This window comes from Eulemur rufifrons, chromosome 30, assembly GCF_041146395.1.
Source record: "Eulemur rufifrons isolate Redbay chromosome 30, OSU_ERuf_1, whole genome shotgun sequence".
NCBI classification, from domain to species: Eukaryota; Metazoa; Chordata; class Mammalia; order Primates; family Lemuridae; genus Eulemur; species Eulemur rufifrons.
The window spans coordinates 91,463,001-91,483,067 of record NC_091012.1 but is presented as its reverse complement, the minus strand read 5'-3'; the positions used below and the strand labels follow the sequence as shown (position 1 = coordinate 91,483,067).

The 20,067-nt window shown below is 38.0% G+C and overlaps 1 protein-coding gene across 1 annotated transcript in view; it reads right to left on the bottom strand.

The window, feature by feature from the left end:
• The window catches only part of TEX11 (testis expressed 11), a 254,883-nt gene that overhangs the window by 216,356 nt on the left and 18,460 nt on the right, over positions 1-20,067 (bottom strand). The window contains exons 5-6 of the mRNA XM_069464262.1: positions 9,810-9,890; positions 9,600-9,719 (exon numbers count right to left, since the gene is read on the bottom strand). Of these exons, the coding sequence (XP_069320363.1) occupies positions 9,600-9,719; positions 9,810-9,890 (201 nt within the window). The remainder of the gene's footprint in view (positions 1-9,599; positions 9,720-9,809; positions 9,891-20,067) is intronic.

Below are 20,067 nucleotides of genomic sequence, written 5' to 3'. Positions count from 1 at the left end.
CAGTATTTGCCATCTTAGAAATTAAAACAAAAATGTAAATATTAATTCATTTTAAAATAACAATAAATCCACTATATATTAACATAAATAACATATTTTTATGAAAACTAACTAATTTCCAAAAATAAAAAATATTTAGTGAGAAGAGTACCATTGTATTATATCTTTACAAATCTATTTAATGTTTGGCTTTACAGAACATCCAGATTCTCATAACTGTCTGCATTACAGCTTTTGTAATGGTTTGGGTTGAAGTACATGAAGAAACTCCAGTCTCACACATATATGTAGTTAGAAAATAGTCTTTTCAGGCTATTGTGGGTATTCTTATTTGATATAACACCTAAACTCAGCAAGTGATAATTTCTTAAAGGTTAGTTGCAATGTGAATTCTGGAACCATACCAACAAACGTTTCATACCCTGTTTACATTAAAACCCATGGGTCTATCCTACACTTTGAATGGATCTTCTAACCATGCATGATTTTGTAAAAATATGAATTGGTAATTTGGAAAATATTCACTAAGTTATGCAGATATGCACATAGGTTTACATATTTCATCATAACATATCAAAAAAATCAGATTCATCCTCACCACCCTTATTCAACATACTGTTGAAAGTCCTAGCCAGCATAACAAGTCTAGGAAAGGAAATAAATGGCATTGAAGGAGCTCAGGAAATTTCACCTCAAAATATGACTCCTTGGTATATAAAGAGTATTTTTAATTATAGAACTTTAGAGATCAACGGGCCCTTTGAAGGGGCTTTCTCTGTATCTGCATAACAAGATGGACCCATTAAAAGAACAACTGATTTCCCTTCTCCTCCCTGTTATCTCACTATATTACAGGAAAGAAAATCAAGCATGCAACCAGATCTGGCCCAAATCATTTTACATATAATATCGGTCTCATTTACAAGTCAATCTGATTCCCCCCATCCATTCATCCTCCCTAGCAACCATTTATTGCCCCTAAACAAAATTACCTAAATTCCTCGTCTTTCCCCTCCCCTCTAAAAGGCTGGTATAAAAATATCTGGACTTCATTGGGATATTGGGTAATCTCTCTATGATTCTCCCTATATGCACAGTAAATAAACCTCTTCCTCTTATTAATCTGCCTTAATTATGAGTTGATCTTTCAGCAAACTTTTGGGAGAAAGAGAAGTTTTCTCTCACCCCCATAGTTACCAGCCTGGGCAACATAGTGAGACCCCGTTTCTACAAAAAATAAAAAAATTAGATGGGTGCAGCGGTGCATGCCTGTAGTCCCAGCTACTTGGAAGACTGAGGCAGGAGGATCATGTCAGCCCAGAAGTTTGAGGCTGCAGTAAGCTATGATCGTACCACTGCACTCCAGCCTGGGTGACAGAGCAAGACCCTGTATCTAAAAGAAAAGAAAAACTGGCATTCTTTTTAAAGCAAGTGTATAGTGGTAAAGAATACAAGAACTACTAGTGAAGTGTGTGCTGTGCCACTGTCTTGATTCATGTCCAAGTAAAAGCAGTTTTATCCATCATTGCTTTTGCACCACTCGTGCAAATGCTTCAATAGCAAAAAAGGCAAATAATGTTTTACAATTATTATGAAAATAGTTTTGACTTCTCAAAACCCCCCCATTCTAATTTCTCCATTGCCTCACCACCCACTCAGTCCTTAAACACCTATAGCCTGTCTTTAACCTTTACCTTACTACTGAAACTGCATTCTATAGTCACTATCAAATTCCTAAATGGCAGGCACAATAGCCTTTAGTCCAATCTCATTTTCCTTACTTCTCTGAAGCACTGGCCACTGTGCCTGTGATCATCCCTTTTCCTGGAAGTTTTCTTCTCTTCTTATACATGGCCCACTGTTCTAGTCCTCTTTCATCTCTGATGCCTTTTATCCTTTTTCTTTGCTCTACTTTTGACTATACCCTCCCACTTCCCAACAACATGTAAATATTTATGGAATGAATAGGTTTTCTTATTATCCTCCCTTTCCTGCCTCCAAAGATTGAGTGGTTCAAGTCCTTCTCACTGAGCATAAATGCTTGCTTCCCTTATAATGTCTCCCATATTTGTCCCTTCTTTCCCATCCTCATTGCTAATACTATAGTCCAGGCTCTCATCAGTTCATGCCTACACTATACTTCCATGCTGTTCACTTTTCAATCCACTCGAAGTATAATTGTCAGGTTACTCTTTGCTTGGTGTCACCTTAACTCTTCCCAATCACCTTCAACCACCCCACTGCCTTTAGGAAAATATAAAAAATATCTTTTCAAAGAGATATATTTGGGCTTTCTCAACCTGGCCCAACTTATTTTTCCAAACTTAGCCCTTGCAAAATATTTTACTTCAGATAAACTGGTCACTCAATGTTTCTTAAACATGACATGCACATTTCTGCCCATATGACTTTGCTCATGCTTAAGCCTTTGCTCTGCCTAGAATATTCTGTGCCCTCTTCCCTACTTTGTTAAATCTATTTCTTCCTTCAAAGTTCAAATCATGCCCTAAATCCTTTGTGTGTCTTCCCCTACCAACCGAGTCCACAATATTCTCCCCCTTTTCTACACTCTTATAGCACTTGCTTATATCAGTGTTTCTCAATCTTTCACATCTTACATACTACTTATAACTTTTTTGTTGGGAGAGGAGGCAAAGAGGTCAGGGAGGGATAATAGTAGAAGATCAGATACATTTGTACCACATACATTTACATAATATCTATATTATGTGCTAGGTACCATGCTAGAAGCTGACAATGCAAAGATTAATTTTTTACATTACTACTTTTTTAACTAGTAGGAAACATAGTGGACCAGGGCCCTTGGTATAATACAGAAAGCTGGCTTTCCACTTAGTTTGCATCTCCAGGATAGCCTCCATCACAGTCTTTATATGTAAGCTCATGACTCCTACCTCAGTGTGACCCTGCCAGCTTCTACAAATGGTCTTACCCTAAATGGGGGAGGGAACACAAGTACAACATATGACCCTTGCATCTGCAAATGATGCAGACAGCAGAAAGAGGCACTGCCAGTAACGAAGGGAAATGAGGAATTAGGAGAAACACCAAGATCTAGTCGTTTCTATAATGCTAAAAGATTATAGATGGATAATCTGTGTTACAAACATAAACAGAAGAGCATCCATCACCTTGTTGGTGAATACAGAGATTGATGAAAAGTAAATTTTTAACAATCGTTAAATGAAGGACATGTGACCACTGTTGGGGCTCAGAAAACAGTACCACAAAATAAAGGCCTCAGAAGCAGCCTCAGAAGCAAATGTTTTTCTCTGACCTTCCCTGTCCTCTTGTCTCTCAGTCCCATTCTCCCTTGAGGCCAACCATAGGAAGTAGAAGCCCTCTTCCCCAAGGCAGGTCAGAGAAATCAGAACCCCCTTTCCCAAAAGCCAGCCATAAAACCTAAAATTATTCTGTGTAAAAACTGACCATAAAGAAATTATCCGACCTATTTTGTTTAATTGTAGGTCATAAGACCCCCTTTCCATAGAGGGCGCTGCCTTGCACCCAGAAGGAAGGAATGCATGCTCAGAGAACCCAAGAAGAATCTAGACAGACAGGCCTTGCTGGGTTCCCTCCTGCCCTCCACCCCTTTGCCCACCCATTAGCACTAGATCATGCCCTTTTTGTCCAATCATACTTCTACATGGCTGTCCATATTTTGTTGAACCTAAACATAAAAATGGACAGTTTCCCCCGTATCTTTGGGTCTTCATTCTGAAGGCTCCCATGTATACAGATTAGATAAATTTGTATGCCTTTTCTCATATTAATCAATCTGTTTCATGTCAGTGATTCTTCAGCAAAACTTTAGGTCCCTATACCACTTTAGACAAAGTCTGTGTCCCACCTAATCTATGCCACTCATTGGCACTTAATATTTTCCTTTTTCCATTTTAAAAAATGTATTCATGGTCTATCTCCCAAACTAGCTTATAATTTTCTTTATGTGATCATAACTTATATCTTTATTCATATATAGCACTAAACACTGCATGTAGATCATGTATCTGCACAACCTTTATGGTACCTAATTCTTTCTACCTTGTATATGCATCCTTTATCTCACCAACTAAACTATAATCTTCTCGAGGATAGGATATGTGATCACTTGCATTCCCCCACAAAGCCTAGCATAGTACTGTTAATAGAAGATAGTCATTGTCTGTTGAATAATTTAATAAATAATAAATAAAGCAACTACCTAACTGGTTTAATGGTAAGTGCCGAGAGAAAGATAAGACCTATATAGATCTCTAAGAAATATCTCAGGAGCTCTATTGGGACAGAGAAAACCCATTAGCAAATACCACTGTTAACAGTGGTTTTTAAAGATGTCAAGCAAATATCAATAAAACCCATAGGCCCTAATAATCATGAGGATTTCATAGAGATGAAAAATCAACTTACAGCAAAAAGAATTAGCCTTCATTCCAACTTTTGTAGATGTCACAAAAGTCAAGAATTATATAGTTCTCATTATCGATCATAACTACTAACACTTTCAGCCAGTTAAATAAAGAAGACACCATTTACATATCAACATCCACAATACTGAAGAAATGTTACAAAACTTTCTGGAATCATATAATCTTGGCATTAGGAAGGGACTTAAGAGTCATAGAGTAGTCTAATTTTCTACCTAAGAAAGTAGTCCTTTCGGTAATATATAATTTTTAGGATGTTCACACCTTTGTGTACAGTCTTCCAGTAACAACAGATTTACAATCTTGCAAGAAAGCTGTTCCATTATAGGCTCACTATCACTGATAAACGATTACTCTTTATGTTGAGCCAAAATCTGTCTTCCCATAATTTCTACCCATTGGTCTGCATTCCATGCTGTGGAGTTTAATTCCTCTTTAATATGATAATCCTTAAAATATTCAAAGAGAGCTATTATTCCTACTGTCTTCTTTTTTCCAGGCAGACCACTATATTCTCCAAATATTTTTCACATGATATATTTTCTACACTACCCCAGTGATATTAAAATGTGAGGCCTAGGCCAGGCGCAGTGGCTCACACCTGTAATCCTAGCACTCTGGGAGGCCAAGGCGGGAGGATCGATCGAGGTCAGGGGTTCGAGACCAGCCTGAGCAAGAGTGAGACCCCGTTTCTACTAAAAAATAGAAAGAAATTACCTGGACAACTAAAAATATATTAAAAAAATTAGCCGGGCATGGTGGCACATGCCTGTAGTCCCAGCTACTCGGGAGGCTGAGGTAGAAAGATTGCTTGAGCCCAGGAGTTTGAGGTTGGGGTCAGCTAGGCTAACACACCACGGCACTTTAGCCAGGGCAAAAGAGCGAGACTCTGTCTCAAAGAAAAAAAAAAAATTCCTGACACTCTTAAAAAAAGAAAAAAGAAAAGAAAAAAGAATGTGAGGCCTAGAACTGACCACAATACTAAAAATGTGAATTAACTAGTATAGAATCCCTACCTAGATCTGGACACTATATATCTATTAACATAGCCTAAGATTGCACTAGCTTTTTTTGTAGCTACATCACATCACTGATTTAAGCTTGAGCTTGTGAATAATTAAAACACATAGATCTCACAAATGTTTAACTTAACTGATCTATTCTCTGGACTAAACTGATTCAAGAAGATATGGGATGATATACTTCAATTTGCTCTTTCCTTTTTTTTTTTTTTTTTGTTTTGTTTTGTTTTGAGACAGAGTCTCGCTCTGTTGCCCAGGCTAGAGTTCCATGGCATCAGCCTAGCTCACAGCAACCTCAAATTTCTAGGCTCAAGCAATCCACCTGCCTCAGCCTCCCGAGTAGCTGGGACTACAGGCATGTGCCACCATGCCCGGCTAATTTTTTCTATATATATTTTTAGTTGTCCAGATAATTTCTTTCTATTTTTAGTAGAGACAGGCTCTTGCTCTTGCTCAGGCTGGCTTCGAACTCCTGATCTCAAACGATCTACCCGCCTCAGCCTCCCAGAGTGCTAGGGTTACAGGCTGTGAGCCACTGCACCTGGCCAATTTGCTCTTTTCTGCATATCCCAATGTGGTTTTTTCTTCCCCTTTGCCTATCCCTTATCTTGAAACTTCTAATCCAAATCTTTCCAAAGCTATCAACTTGGCTTTTAATATGTGAAACTTTCTGAATGTAAAGTTTCAAAGAGGGGACTACAGAAAACCAAAATATTAAATCCTAAAATATACTTCTTTGACATGTTTTAAGATGGCTGTTCATAGGGCCTGCAAACAGAAATAACCTTGCAAAGCTCTCTTTTGTGGGAGAGAATTGTATATGCAGAGAAAATCTGCATTAATGCAGCCAGGCTTTCACAAAAGCCCCCCCTAGTCGCAGATCTAGGAAAGATTAACTGGGAGTCTGATATATTTAAAAGTTAGAAGGAAACAAACATTTACCATCTATTCTCTCTGAGAGCTGCCACCTGTGAGGCTTCATCTACATAACAAGATCACCTTTGCTAGCCAGACCTCCTCCTCTTCTCTCCCTCCCATAACCTCTTTTGCATCATAACTTGTTTAACTGCCATAACCTGTTTTTGGCCATGCTCTGAGCTCCCATTCTTTCTGTAACCTCAAGATGGTATAAAAGGATCAGTCATCTTGGCATTTCTTTGAGTTTTTATTTTTATATTTTGAATGACTCCCATGCACACATGTGCATGTAATAAAATTTCTAAGCCTTTTGTTCCTGTTTAAAAAAACACACATAGGTCTTTTTCACATAAACCGCTGTCAAGCCAAATGTACCTCTGTCACAATCTATTATATAGAGAGTTGATTCCTTAACTGAAATATTAGCTTTTATAGGCTCAGAGAGGTTAAGTCACAGCCCAAGATCACAGAGCAAATTTGGTAAAAGAGTTAAGATGTAAGACCAAGACCTGCTGTACTTCATATCAGTTTTTTAGTAGTTGCATTAAAGTAACCCAGAAAGTATATTAACATTAAAGGGCAAGACAAAATTACCAAAAGTAGGTTAATTTAGATATTCAGTCTAACTTGTAGTACAGGGAACAATAGACTGAAAGTCAGAAAATCTTGGTTCTGGTCTTAGGTCTTCCACTAAGTTATGTTCCTTCTCTGAACCTCAATTTCATCATATAAAACATAAGGGAAATTAAACAAAACCTAAATAAATGGGAAGACACCCCATGTTCATGGATCAGAACACTTAATATTTATGAAGGTAGTAATACCCCCCAAATTGACCTACAGATTCAGTGTTTTTTTTTTTTTTTTTTTTTGTTGAGACAGAGTCTCACTTTGTTGCCCAGGCTAGAGTGAGTGCCGTGGCATCAGCTTAGCTCACAGCAACCTCAGACTCCTGGGCTTAAGCGATCCTACTGCCTCAGCCTCCCAAGTAGCTGGGACTACAGGCATGCGCCACTACGCCCGGCTAATTTTTTCTATATAGATTTTTAGTTGTCCATATAATGTCTTTCTATTTTTAGTAGAGACGGGGTCTCGCTCAGGCTGGTCTCGAACTCCTGACCTTGAGCAATCCACCCGCCTCGGCCTCCCAGAGTGCTAGGATTACAGGTGTGAGCCACCGCGCCCGGCCCAGATTCAGTGTTATCCCTACCAAAATTCCAGGTGGGCTTCTTGGCACAAATTGACAAGCTGATCCTAAAATTTATGTAGAAATGCAAGAGACCCAGAATAGTCAAAATAATCTTGAAAAAGAACAAAATTGGATTTGCTGAAATAAAATACATTTTAAAAAAGAACAAAATTGGAAAACACACAGTTTCAAAACTTACTACATACCTACAATAATCAAGACAGTGTGGTATTGGCATAAGGCTAGACATATAGATCAATGGAATAGAATCAAGAGTCCAGAAATAAACTCTCACATTTATGATGAATTGATTTTTGACAAGGGTGCCAAGACCACTCAAGGAGGGGAAATAGTCTTCTCAATAGATGGTACCAGGACAATTGGATAGTCACATGCAAAAGAACAAAGTTGGACCACTACTTCACATCATACCTAAAAATTTCCTCAAACTAGATTATAGAATTAACTGTAAGTGCTAAAACCATAAAACTTTTAGATGTGGAGAAACTGGAGCCCTCATACACTACTGGTGGGAGTGTAAAATAGTGCAGTCCCTACAGAAAACATTCGGGCAGATTCTCAAAAGGTTAAACAGAGTTAGATTTACCATGCTACCCAGCAATTCAACCTCTACATATACACCGAAGAAAAATAAAAACATATGTACACACAAAACTCTATACATGAATGTTCACAGTAGAATTATTCATAATAGCCAAAAATTGGAAACAACTCAAATTTCCATCAATGGAAAAATGGATAAATAAAACATGGTATATCCATACAGTGGAACATACTATAACACTTGAACCTTGAAACAATTATGCTAAGTGAAAGAAGCTAATCACAAAAGACCACTAATTATATATATGGTTGTATTTATATGAAATGTCCAGAATAGGCAAATCTATAGAGACAGAAATTAGATTAGTGGTTGCTAGAGCTAGGGTCAGAAGGAATGGGGAGTGACTGCTAATGAGTAGGGGGTTTCTTTTTGGAGTGACGAAAATGTTCTAAACTTAGACTGTGGTAAATATTGCACAATTCGGTGAATATACTAAAACCACTGAATAGCACACCATAAATGGGTGAATTTTATGGTATATGAATTATATCTCAATAAAGAGGTTAAAAAGTAAAAATAGGGGGATTATACTGGAAGTTGTTTTTGGTTTTATTTTGTTTTGTTTTTTGGAGACAGTGTCTCCCTCTGTTGCCCGGTTAGAGTACATCACAGCTCACTTCAACCTCAAACTTCTGGGCTCAAGAGATCTTCCTGCCTCAGCCTGAGTAGCTGGGACTACAGGCGTGCCACCACGCCCCGCTAATTTTTCTTTCTTTCTTTTTTTTTTTCTACAGATGAGGTGTCACTCTTCCTCAGGCTGGTCTCAAACTCCTGAGCTCAAGTGATCCTCCCGCCTCAGCCTCCCAGAGTGCTAGGATTATAGGCGGGAAGGGAGCCACCTTGCCTGGACTATATACTGTAAGATTTTTAAAGCAAACTCATCACAGTTTACATTCGGTCAACTGAAAATGCACACCTAACTGCATGATAACAAAAGGAAGAAACCTACAAGATAAACAGAGGTAAAGCACAATTTTAAACACTGTGATAGCAGCAGACGTTCAGAAAACATCAACAAACAACTCAGTACAATTGCAAATGAGAAGGCTCTTTTCCCGCAAGTATTTTAGGCAGACTGTGAATATTAGAGAGAGTCACAAACAGAGACAGGTGTTTCAAGTAGCGGCTGCTGCCATAAATAAATGACAGATATTACATGCAGTGGTTGAAAATGATGTTTAGCTAAATATCAGTCTTTTCACCCTCGTCTACCTCCACAGAGATTCTAATCACCGTTAGTAATGTCACCTTCAGATATGACAGAGATAAAAAAGGCAAATTAATATCCTATAAAAGGCCAGTGACACATGACTTTCTTCTAATAGGTTACATCTCATCACTTTTGCATTTATATATACAACATGCCCTGCTGGAAGGCTCTGGTGCCTTATACTTACTGACTCTGCTTGGTAAGAAAGCACTTTGAAGATGTCTGTCTCAACAGCAATCTTCTGCATGGTTAAGTGAGCCTCACTGGAGCCCCTCTGCATTAATATGACATATAATTGCTCCACACTCTGGAAAATAAAACCACAATACAATGTAATAATGAGAATAACCACAGATGTTACTAATAATTGCCATAGCTAAAAATCATGGGAACTTACAGCCATGGCAGCTTGAAAAAATTCATCAGCAATCAGAGCATTTCCAACATTCACCCACCCTTTTCCTGTTTTCATATTCATCTAGAAGAAGAGAGAAATTATAAAATAATGATTAAAAATTCACAACTCCCCCAAATTGGTTGGGGGGTATTGAAGAAAATATTTAATCCTCTGTTCTTGTTCAGTAGCATAGCCCACAGAAAACAGAAAGAAATAGTCAGCATTTATTAGAGTTCTGTGTTCTGCTTTGAACTACATAATTTAAGAAAAATGGTCTTAAGAAAAGCAATAATAACAAAAAAATTAATTGACTTGAAAACACATCTTCTGAAGAAATATTAAAAGAAAACATTGGGATAATTTAGATAGGAAGAGAAAGTTCTGAAAATGTAATGTTTCACGTATTTGAAGAAAGTTATAGGATAACCATTGGACTATAAGTCCACACACTTGGGTTCTAGTTTTTAATTCCATCTCTAATAAAACTTTCATTAATCCAACAAATATTTATTAAGTATCCTTTACATGCCCGGCACCCTGAAGGAGCTCACAGTATTGTAACTGATAGATATCTAAATAAATTATTGATATGTAATATGCACAAATGTTATGAAAGCAAACAAAGGCTGAATAAAAATGGAGGACTGAGCATACAGTACAGCCACCCCTTCTACCATAAACCTCTAGATACGATAATACACAGAAACAAGAGAAAATTCAGTACATATTTTTTCTTATTCAATAATAGTCCTGAAAAATTAGGCTTTTTCAATGGACCTGAAATTATGAAGAACCTCTGAAAAATAGACAGCAAATGGGATGAGGCAGAAACCCACATCCCAACATGTACAAAAATGCAAAATGTGGAAACAGTAGAACAAAATATGTGAATAGTAGAAGCATCAGACACTTGGCCTCCCAAAAAACGGTTATCTTTCTCCCTCTTCTCCGTAAAGGAACAGTGAATACAATTACTTGGGCTGGAGAGAAATAGAGTTCCAGGTAGCTACCAACACATGTCAATGCAAAATATCCATTCTCAAAAAGGAGTGCAGGATGTGTAAAAAAAAAAAAAAAAAGAAAGAAAGAAAAGAAATTCAAAATATCCAGTCCTACCATCCCATCAGTCACCAGTTATAGTACAAAATGTGACACAGTATTCACAAAAGACACTTAAATAATTTTAAATGAAATATGAGTAAGAATTACCAAACTATTGAGGGAAACCTGTACCATGAAAGGACATCACACTCAACAAACAGAAGAATACCTGAGAAAATAGAATTAAGAGAGCTAGCAGATAAAAACATAAAGACAAATACAATTATTATCCACAGAGTTAAATAGTCACAATCAATAACATGCTCGAGGTTGGCGACGGTGGCTCACACCTATAATCCTAGCACTTTGGGAGGCCGAGGTGGGAGGATCACTTAAGGCCAGGAGTTCAAGGCAAGCCTGAGCAAGAGTGAGACCCCATCTCTACCAAAAATAGAAAAATTAGCTGGGCGTGGTGGTGTGCACCTCTAGTCCCAGCTACTCATGAGGCTGAGGCAGGAGAATCTCTTGAGCCCAGGAGCTTGAAGTTGCAGTGAGCTAGGATGACGCCACTGCACTCTAGCTGAGATAACAGACCTTATCTCAAAAATAATAATGGTAATAATAATAATAATAACCTGCTCCACTTAGTTTTCATTGTTTGGAATCAACAAAGCCCAAAATGTAAATGTTAGAGGTAAGTGACGGAAGTTGGAAGGTTAAAGGGGAAGAGAGGTAGAGAAAATGGTAAAGGCATTAATATCCTCACAAAGTAGAAAGTAAGGATATAATCTCCAAAATTAATGAGAAAAAAAATAAAACTTTAGGAGAGAGGATGGAGCAAGATGGCCAAATAGAAACCTCCAGCAATCATCCCTCCACACAGACACCAAATTCAACAAGTATCCATGCAAGGAAGCACCTTCAGAAGAACCAAAAATCAGATATGCAATCACAGTACCCTGTTTAAAAATTGTATCAAGGAAAAGACAGTCTTGCATGGCCTATGCCACCCCTCCCCCATCCCCTGGCAGTACCCCTCAGTACACCTGGTGGAAATAGAATCTGTGTGCCCCGGGGAGGGAGAGTTAAGTGATTGTGGGACGTTGCCTTGAAACTGAGGACGACCCTGTCACAGAGGAACACAACACAGGGCAGAATTCTACCAGTACCTAGGGAGGGAGCATTTATACCAGCCCAGCTACAGAGAAATCCTCCACCTCAAAGCCCCAGTTTCAGCTAACCCCACACCAGGTGATAAAAAGTGGGCTGGGGCCTGGAATAAATTCATAAAGCAGTCAGGCCACAAAGGCTGCAGTCGTTGGGCAATTCTTGTGGCTGTGCTGGTTCAGAGGCAGTGGACTTGGGGTGCACATGACCCAGTGAGACACCTCAGTGGCCACCAAACCAGTGCCTGTGTCACCCTTCCCACAACTGCAGGCAGGGAGAGGCTTCTTCCTTTTGGGCAAAGAAAAGGGAAGAGTTCAGAGGACTTTGTTTTGCAACTTGGGTACCTACTCAGCCAGAGGAAAATAAAGTACCAAGCAGACTCCTGAAGCCCCTGATTCTAGGCCTTAGTTCCTGGACAGCATTTCGAGACCCACCCTGGGCCAGAAGGAAATCTACTGTCTGAAGGGAAGGACCCAATACTGGCAGGATTCACCACCTACTGACTAAAGAGCTCTTGGGCTTTGAATAAACATAATAGATAGCCAGGCAACAGTTACCACAGGTTTTAGATGAGACTGGGCTGGCTTAAAGTATGACCTTGGCACAGTCCCAGCTGCAGTGGCCATAAGGGAGTACCCATGTCACTTCTCCCCCAACTCCAGCAGCCCAGCACAGAGAATGAGGGAGTGAGACACTTTGCCTGGTAATCCAGGAAATTTTTCTGTATCTTACCCACGTCCACCAAGGCAGTACCACCAGGAGTCTGCAAGAGTCAAAGGATTACCAGGCTTGGGGCACTCCCAGTGCTGATATAGCTGCAGTTACCAAAGACTTAGATCACAACACTCAATTCCCTTTGAATATCTATAAAGCCTTATCAAGAAGGAAAGGTTTAAACAAGCCCAGACTGCAAAGATTAGAATAAATACCTAACTCTTCAATGCCCAGACATCAATGAACATCCATAAGCATCAAGAACATCCAGAGAAACATAACCTCACCAAAAATACTAAATAAGGTACCAGTGACCAATCCTGGAGTGATGGACATATGTGACCTTTCAGACAGAAAATTCAAAATAGCTATTCTGAAGAAGCTCAGTGAACTTCAATTCAACACAAAGAAGGAAATCAGAAGCCTATCAGAGAAATTTAACAAAGAGATTGAAATAATAAAAAAAATCAAGCAGAAATTCTGAACTAAAAAATTCAATTGACAAACTGAAAAATGAATCAGTCTCTGAACAGCAAAATTGATCAGGAAAATGAAAGAATTAGTGAGCTTGAAGACAGGCTATTTGAAAATGCACAGAGGAGAAAAAAGAAAAAAAGAATAAAAAAGAATGAAGCACGCCTACAAGATCTAGAAAATAGCCTCAAAAGGGCATATCTAAGAGTCATTGGCATTAGAGAGGACATAGAGAGAGAGATTGGGGTAGAAAGTTTATTCAAAGAAACAATACAGAGAATTTCCTAATCTAAAAAACAATATCAGTATTCACATACAAGAAGGTCATAAAACACCAAGCAGATTTAACTCAAACAAGACTACCCCAAAGCATTTAATAATCAAGCTCCCAAAGGCCACAGATAAAGGAAAATTTCTTAAGAGAAGCAAAAAGAAAACAAAAGAAAAAAATAACATATAAAGGATCTCCAATACATCTGGCAGCAGACTTCTCAGTGGAAACCTTACAGGCCAGGAGTGAGTGACATGATATATTCAAAGTGCAGAAGGAAAAAACCTTAATCCTAGAATATTATATCCTGCAAAAATATCCTTCAAACATGAAAAAGAAATAAAGACTTTCCCATACAAACAAAAGCTGAGGGATTTCATCAACATCAGACCTGTCCTACAAGAAAAGCTAAAAGAAGTTCCTCAATGTGAAAGAAAAGGACGATAATGAACAATAAGAAATCAACTGAATGTATAAAACTAACTGGCAACAGTAAGTACACAAATACAGAATACTCTATTGCTATAACTGCAGTGTATAAACCACTCATATTTTGAGTAGAAAGACTAAAAGACAAACCTTTAAAAAATAATAACAACAATAACTTTTTGAGAGATAGTATAAAAAGATATAACTGTAAACAACAAAAAATAAAAAAGCAGGGAGATGGAGTTAAAAGTGTAGAATTTCTTTCTGATTTCTCTTTTCTCATTTGTTTGTAAGCAGAGTTAACATGTCATATGTGTCAATGGGAAAAAAAGCCAAACTCTGTAAAATAATTTTAAAAAGATTTATTCTGAACCAAATTTGAGGACCATTACCCGGAGCCACACTCAAGTAGTCTTGAGCAAGTGGACTCTCTGTGGTTGGGTTACAGTTTGGTTTTATACATCTCAGGGAGACAGAGGTTACAGGTAAAATCATAAATCAATACATGGGAGGCATACATTGGTTTGGCCCAAAAAGGTGGACCACCTGGGGGGGGTGCTTAATAGTTATAGGTGGGTTTAAATATTCTTTGACTTGTAATTGGTTAAAGACATGAAGCTTTGTTTAAAGGCTTGGAATGTTTTAACATAGGAGCTATTTATCAGAGATAAGCCACCCATATATTTGTTGTGTAAATTGAGGACCAGCAGGCTTGTCTTGTATATCCTTAGGCCTATTAATGGGTTACAAATGATGTCCCCAAGAAGGGAGGGGGGCATGATGAGGCATGTCTGACCTCCCTCCTCTTGGCAGGCAATTTAGTTTTAGGATATTCCTTTGGCCAAGAGGGGCTCAATTCAGTCAGTCGGTGGAGGGTGAGCCTTAAGATTTTATTTCAGGCCGGGCATGGTGGCTCATGCCTGTAATCCTAGCACTGGGAGGCCAAGGCCGGAGGATCGCTTGAGGTCAGGAGTTCGAGACCAGCCTGAGCAAGAGCGAGACCCCATCTCTACTAAAAAATAGAAAGAAATTAGCTGGACACCTAAAAATATATTTAAAAAATTAGCTGGGCATGGTGGCGCATGCCTGTAGTCCCAGCTACTTGGGAGGCTGAGGCAGGATTACTTGAGCCCAGGAGTTTGAGGTTGCTGTGAGTGAAGGTGACACCACCTCACTCTAGCCCGGGCAACAGAGCAAGACTCTGTCTCAAAAAAAAAGATTTTATTTTAGTTCACATATGTTTAAAATAATTGGTTATAAAATGTTTTCTTGCAAGCCTTGTGGTAACCTCAAATCAAAAAACCTACAACAGATACACAAAAAATAAAAATCAAAAAATTGAAACACACTACCAGAGAAAATCGCTTTTAACAAAGGAAGACAGGAAGGAAGGAAGGAAGAAAGAGAAGACACCAAAACAACTAGAAATCAAATAACAACATGATAGTAATAAGTCCTTATCTATCAATAATAATATTGAATGTAAATGGACTAAACTCACCAATCAAAAGCCATAGAGTGGCTAAATGGATAAATAAACAAGGCCCAACTATATGTTGTCTATAAGAAACACACTTCACCAATAAAGACACACATAGAATAAAAATAAAGGAATGGAAAAAGATATTCCATGCAAATGGAAAGCAAAAAAGAGCAGGAGTAGCTATACATCTATCAGATAAAATAGATTTCAAGATAAAAACTGTAAAAGGAGACAAAGAAGGTCATTACATAATGATAAAGGGGTCAATCCAGCAATAGAATATAATAATTCTAAATATATATACACCCAACACTAGACCACTCAGATATATAAAGCAAATACTTTCAGAGGGAAAGAGAGAGAGATAGACCCCAATACAATAATCGTTGGAGACCTCAACAGCCCACTTTGAGCACTGGACAGATCATCCAGACAAAAAAACAACAAAGAAACATTGGACTTAATCTGCACTATAGACCAAATGGACCTAATAGATATTTACAGAACATTTCATGTACAGAACAGCTGCAGAATACATGTTCTTCTCCTCAGCTCATGGATCATTCTCAAGGATAGACCATATGTTAGTCCACAAAGCAAGTTTAGGAAATTCAAAAAAAATTAAATCATATCAAGTATTTTCTCTGAATACAATGGAATAAAACTAGAAATCAATAATAAGAGGGACATTGGAAACTATACAAACACATAGATCTTAATCAATATATTCCTGAATGACTAATGGGGTCAATGAAGAGATTAAGAAGGAAATTTAAAAAATTCTCAAAACAAATGAAAATGAAAGCACAACATATCAAACCTATGGGATACAACAAAAGTAGTAGTAAGAGGAAAGTTTATAGCAATTAGTGTCTACTTCAAAAAAGGAGAACAGCTTCAAATAAACAACCTAATGATGCATCTCAAAGCACTAGAAAAACAAGAGCAAACCAAATTTAAAATTGGTAGAAGAAAAGAAATAATAAAGATCAGAGCAGAAATAAATGAAATTGAAACAAACACACACAAAAAACCCAAAAGATCAAGTTGGTTTTTTTGAAAAGATAAACAAAATTGACACACCTATAGCCAGACTAAGAAAAAAGAAAGAAAACCCATATAAATAAAATCAGAGATGAAAAAGGAGACATTACAACTGATACAACTGATACTGCAAAAATTCAAAGGATCATTACAGACTACTGTGAGCAACTATATGCCAATAAACTGGAAAACCTAGAAGAAATGGATAAATTCCTAGATACATACAACCTACCAACATTGGAGGAGGAAATCCAAAACCTGAATAAACCAATAACAAGTAATGAGATAGAAGAAGTAATAAAAAGTATCCCGTCAAAGAAAAGCCCAGTACCTGATAGCTTTACTACTGAATTCTACCAAGCATTCAAAGAACTAATACCAATCCTACTTAAACTATTCCAAAAAATCAAGGAGGAGGGAATACTCCCAAACTCATACTATCAGGCCTATATCATCCTGATACCAAAACCAGACAAAGACACAACAAAAAAAGAAAACTGGCCGGGCGCGGTGGCTCACGCCTGTAATCCTAGCACTTTCAGAGGCCAAGGTGGGAGAACTGCTTGAAGCCAGGAGTTTGAGACCAGCTTGACCAAGAGCGACACCCCCATGTACACAAAAAATAGAAAAATTAGCTGGGCGTGGTGGTACACAACTGTAGCCCCAGCTACTCAGGAGGCTGAGGCAGGAGGATCGCTTGAACTCAGGAGTTTGAGGTTGAAGTGAGCTATGGCCGAGCGCGGTGGCTCACACCTGTAATCCTAACACTCTGGGAGTCCGAGGCAGGCGGATTGTTTGAGCTCAGGAGTTCGAGACCAGCCTGAGCAAGAGCAAGACCCCGTCTCTACTAAAAAAAATAGCAAGAAATTATATGGACAGCTAAAAAATATATATATAGAGAGAGAAATTATCCGGGCATGGTGGCACATGCCTGTAGTCCCAGCTACTCAGGAGGCTGAGGCAGGAGGATCTCTTGAGCCCAGGAGTTTGAGGTTGCTGTGAGCTAGGCTGACGCCACAGCACTCTAGCCCGAGCAACAGAGTGAGACTCTGTCTCAAAAAAGAAAAAAAAAAGAAAAAGGAAACAAGCAAACAAAAAAACAAACACCATAAGCCAATATCTCTGATGAACATAGATGCAAAAATCCTCAACAAAATACAAGCAAACCAAACTCAACAACATATTGAAAAGATTATTGATCATGATCAAGTAGGATTCATCACAGGGATGCAGGGATGGTTCAACATATGCAAATCAATCAATGTGATACATCATTTCAACAGAATGAAGGACACAAACCATATGATCATTTCAATTGATGCTGAAAAAGCATTTGATAAAATTCAACATCCCTTCATGATAAAAATTCCCAAAAACCTGGGTATAGAAAGAATATACTTCAACATAATAAAAGCCATATATGACAGACTCACAGCTAGTATCATACTGAATGGGGAAAACCTGAAAGCCTTTCCTCTAAGATCTGGAACAAGACAAGGATGCCCACTTTTACCATTGTTATTCAACATAGTACTAGAAGTTCTAGCTAGAGCAATCAGACAAGAGAAAGAAATAAAAGGCATCCAAATTGGAAAGGAAGAAGTCCAATTATCCTTGTTTGCAGATGATATGATCTTATACCTAGAGAAACCTAAAGACTTCACAAAAAAAACCCTATTAGAACCAATAAATTAGTAAAGTTGCAGGACACAATATCAAAATACAAAAATCAGTAGCATTTCTATATGCCAACAGCAAACAATCTGAAAAAGAAACCAAGAAAATAATCCCATTAACAATAGCTACAAATAAAATAAAATATCTAGGAAGAAAATTAACCAAAGAAGTGAAAGATTTATACAATGATAACTATAAAACATTGATGAAAGAAATTGAAGAGGACACACAAAAAATGGAAAGATATTACACATTCATGGATGGAAGAATCAATATTGTTAAAATGTTCATAGTACCCAAAGCAATCTACAGATTCAATGCAATCCCCATCAAAATACCAAGGACATTCTGAAAAGAAATAGAAAAGATAATCCTAAAATTTATATGGAACCACAAAAGACCCGGAATACCCAAAGCCATCCTGAGTAAAAAGAGCAAAAATGGAGGAATCACATTACCTGACTTCGAATTATACTACAGCACTGTAGTAACCAAAACAGCACGGTACTGGCATAAAAATAGACACATAGACCAATGGAACAGAATAGAGAACCCAGAAATAAATCCATACATCTACAGTGAACTTATCTTCGACAAAGCTGCCAAGAACATACATTGGGGAAATGACTGTCTCTTCAATAAGTGGTGCTGGGAGAATTTGATATCCATACACAGCAGAATGAATCTAGACTCTTACCTCTCATCGTATACAAAAATCAAATCAAAATGAATTAAAGATTTAAATCTAAGACCAGAAACTATGAAACTACTAAAAGAAAATATTGTGGAAATGCTGCAGGACATTGGTCTGGGCAAGGACTTCTTGAGTAAAACTCCCAAAGCACAGGCAACCAAACCAAAATTGGACAAATGGGATCACATCAAGCTAAAAAGCTTCTGCACAACAAAGAAAACAGTCAAAAAAGTGAACAGACAAACCACAGAATGGGAGAAAATATTTGCAAACTACCCATCAATCAAGGGATTAATAATTAGAATGTATAAGGAGCTCTGACAACTCAATAGGAAAAAATCAAATCATCTCATTAAAAAATGGGCAAAAGATCTGAATAGAAATTTCTCAAAAGAAGACATACAAATGGCCAACAGACATATGAAAAAATGCTCAACATCATTAGTCTTCAAAGAAATGCAAATCAAAACCCCAATGAGATACCATCTCACCCCAGTTAAAATGGCTTGTATCAAAAAAACAGGCAATAACGAATGCTGGAGAGGTTGTGGAAAAAGGAGAAACTTTGTAGTCTGTTCCAGACATTTGAAACAACATGGATGGAACTAGAGAACATTATGTTAAGTGAAATAAGCCAAACACAGAAAGACAAACCTCACATGTTCTCACTCATACTTGGGAGCTAAATACTAAAACAATTGATCTCCTGGAGCCAGAGAGTCGAATTATGGTTACCAGAGGCTGGGAAGGGTAGCAGGGAGGGAGTGGTAAAGTGGGAATGGTTAATGGATACAAAATTATAGTTATAGTTAGAATGAACAATATTTAATAGCACAAAAAAGTGACAACAATAAGGTAGGGTATACTTTAAAATAACTAAAAGAGTAGAATTGGAATGTTCCAAACATAAAGAAAAAATAATTGCTTGAGGTGATGGATACCCCAATTACACTGATTTGATTAATACACATTGTATGCCTCTATCAAAACATCACATGTAGGTCAGGCGTGATAGCTCACTCCTGTAATCCTAGCATTCTGAGAAGCTGAGGCAGGAGGATTGCTTGAGCTCAGGAGTTCGAGACCAGTCTGAGCAAGAGCAAGACCTCTTCTCCACTAAAAATAGAAAAATTAGCCATGTGTGTTGGCAGGCACCTGTAGTCCCAGCTACTCAGGAGGCTGAGGCAGGAGGATATATTGAGCCCAGGAGTTTGAGGCTGTATTCAGCTATGATGATGCTACTGCACTCCACCCGGGGTGATAG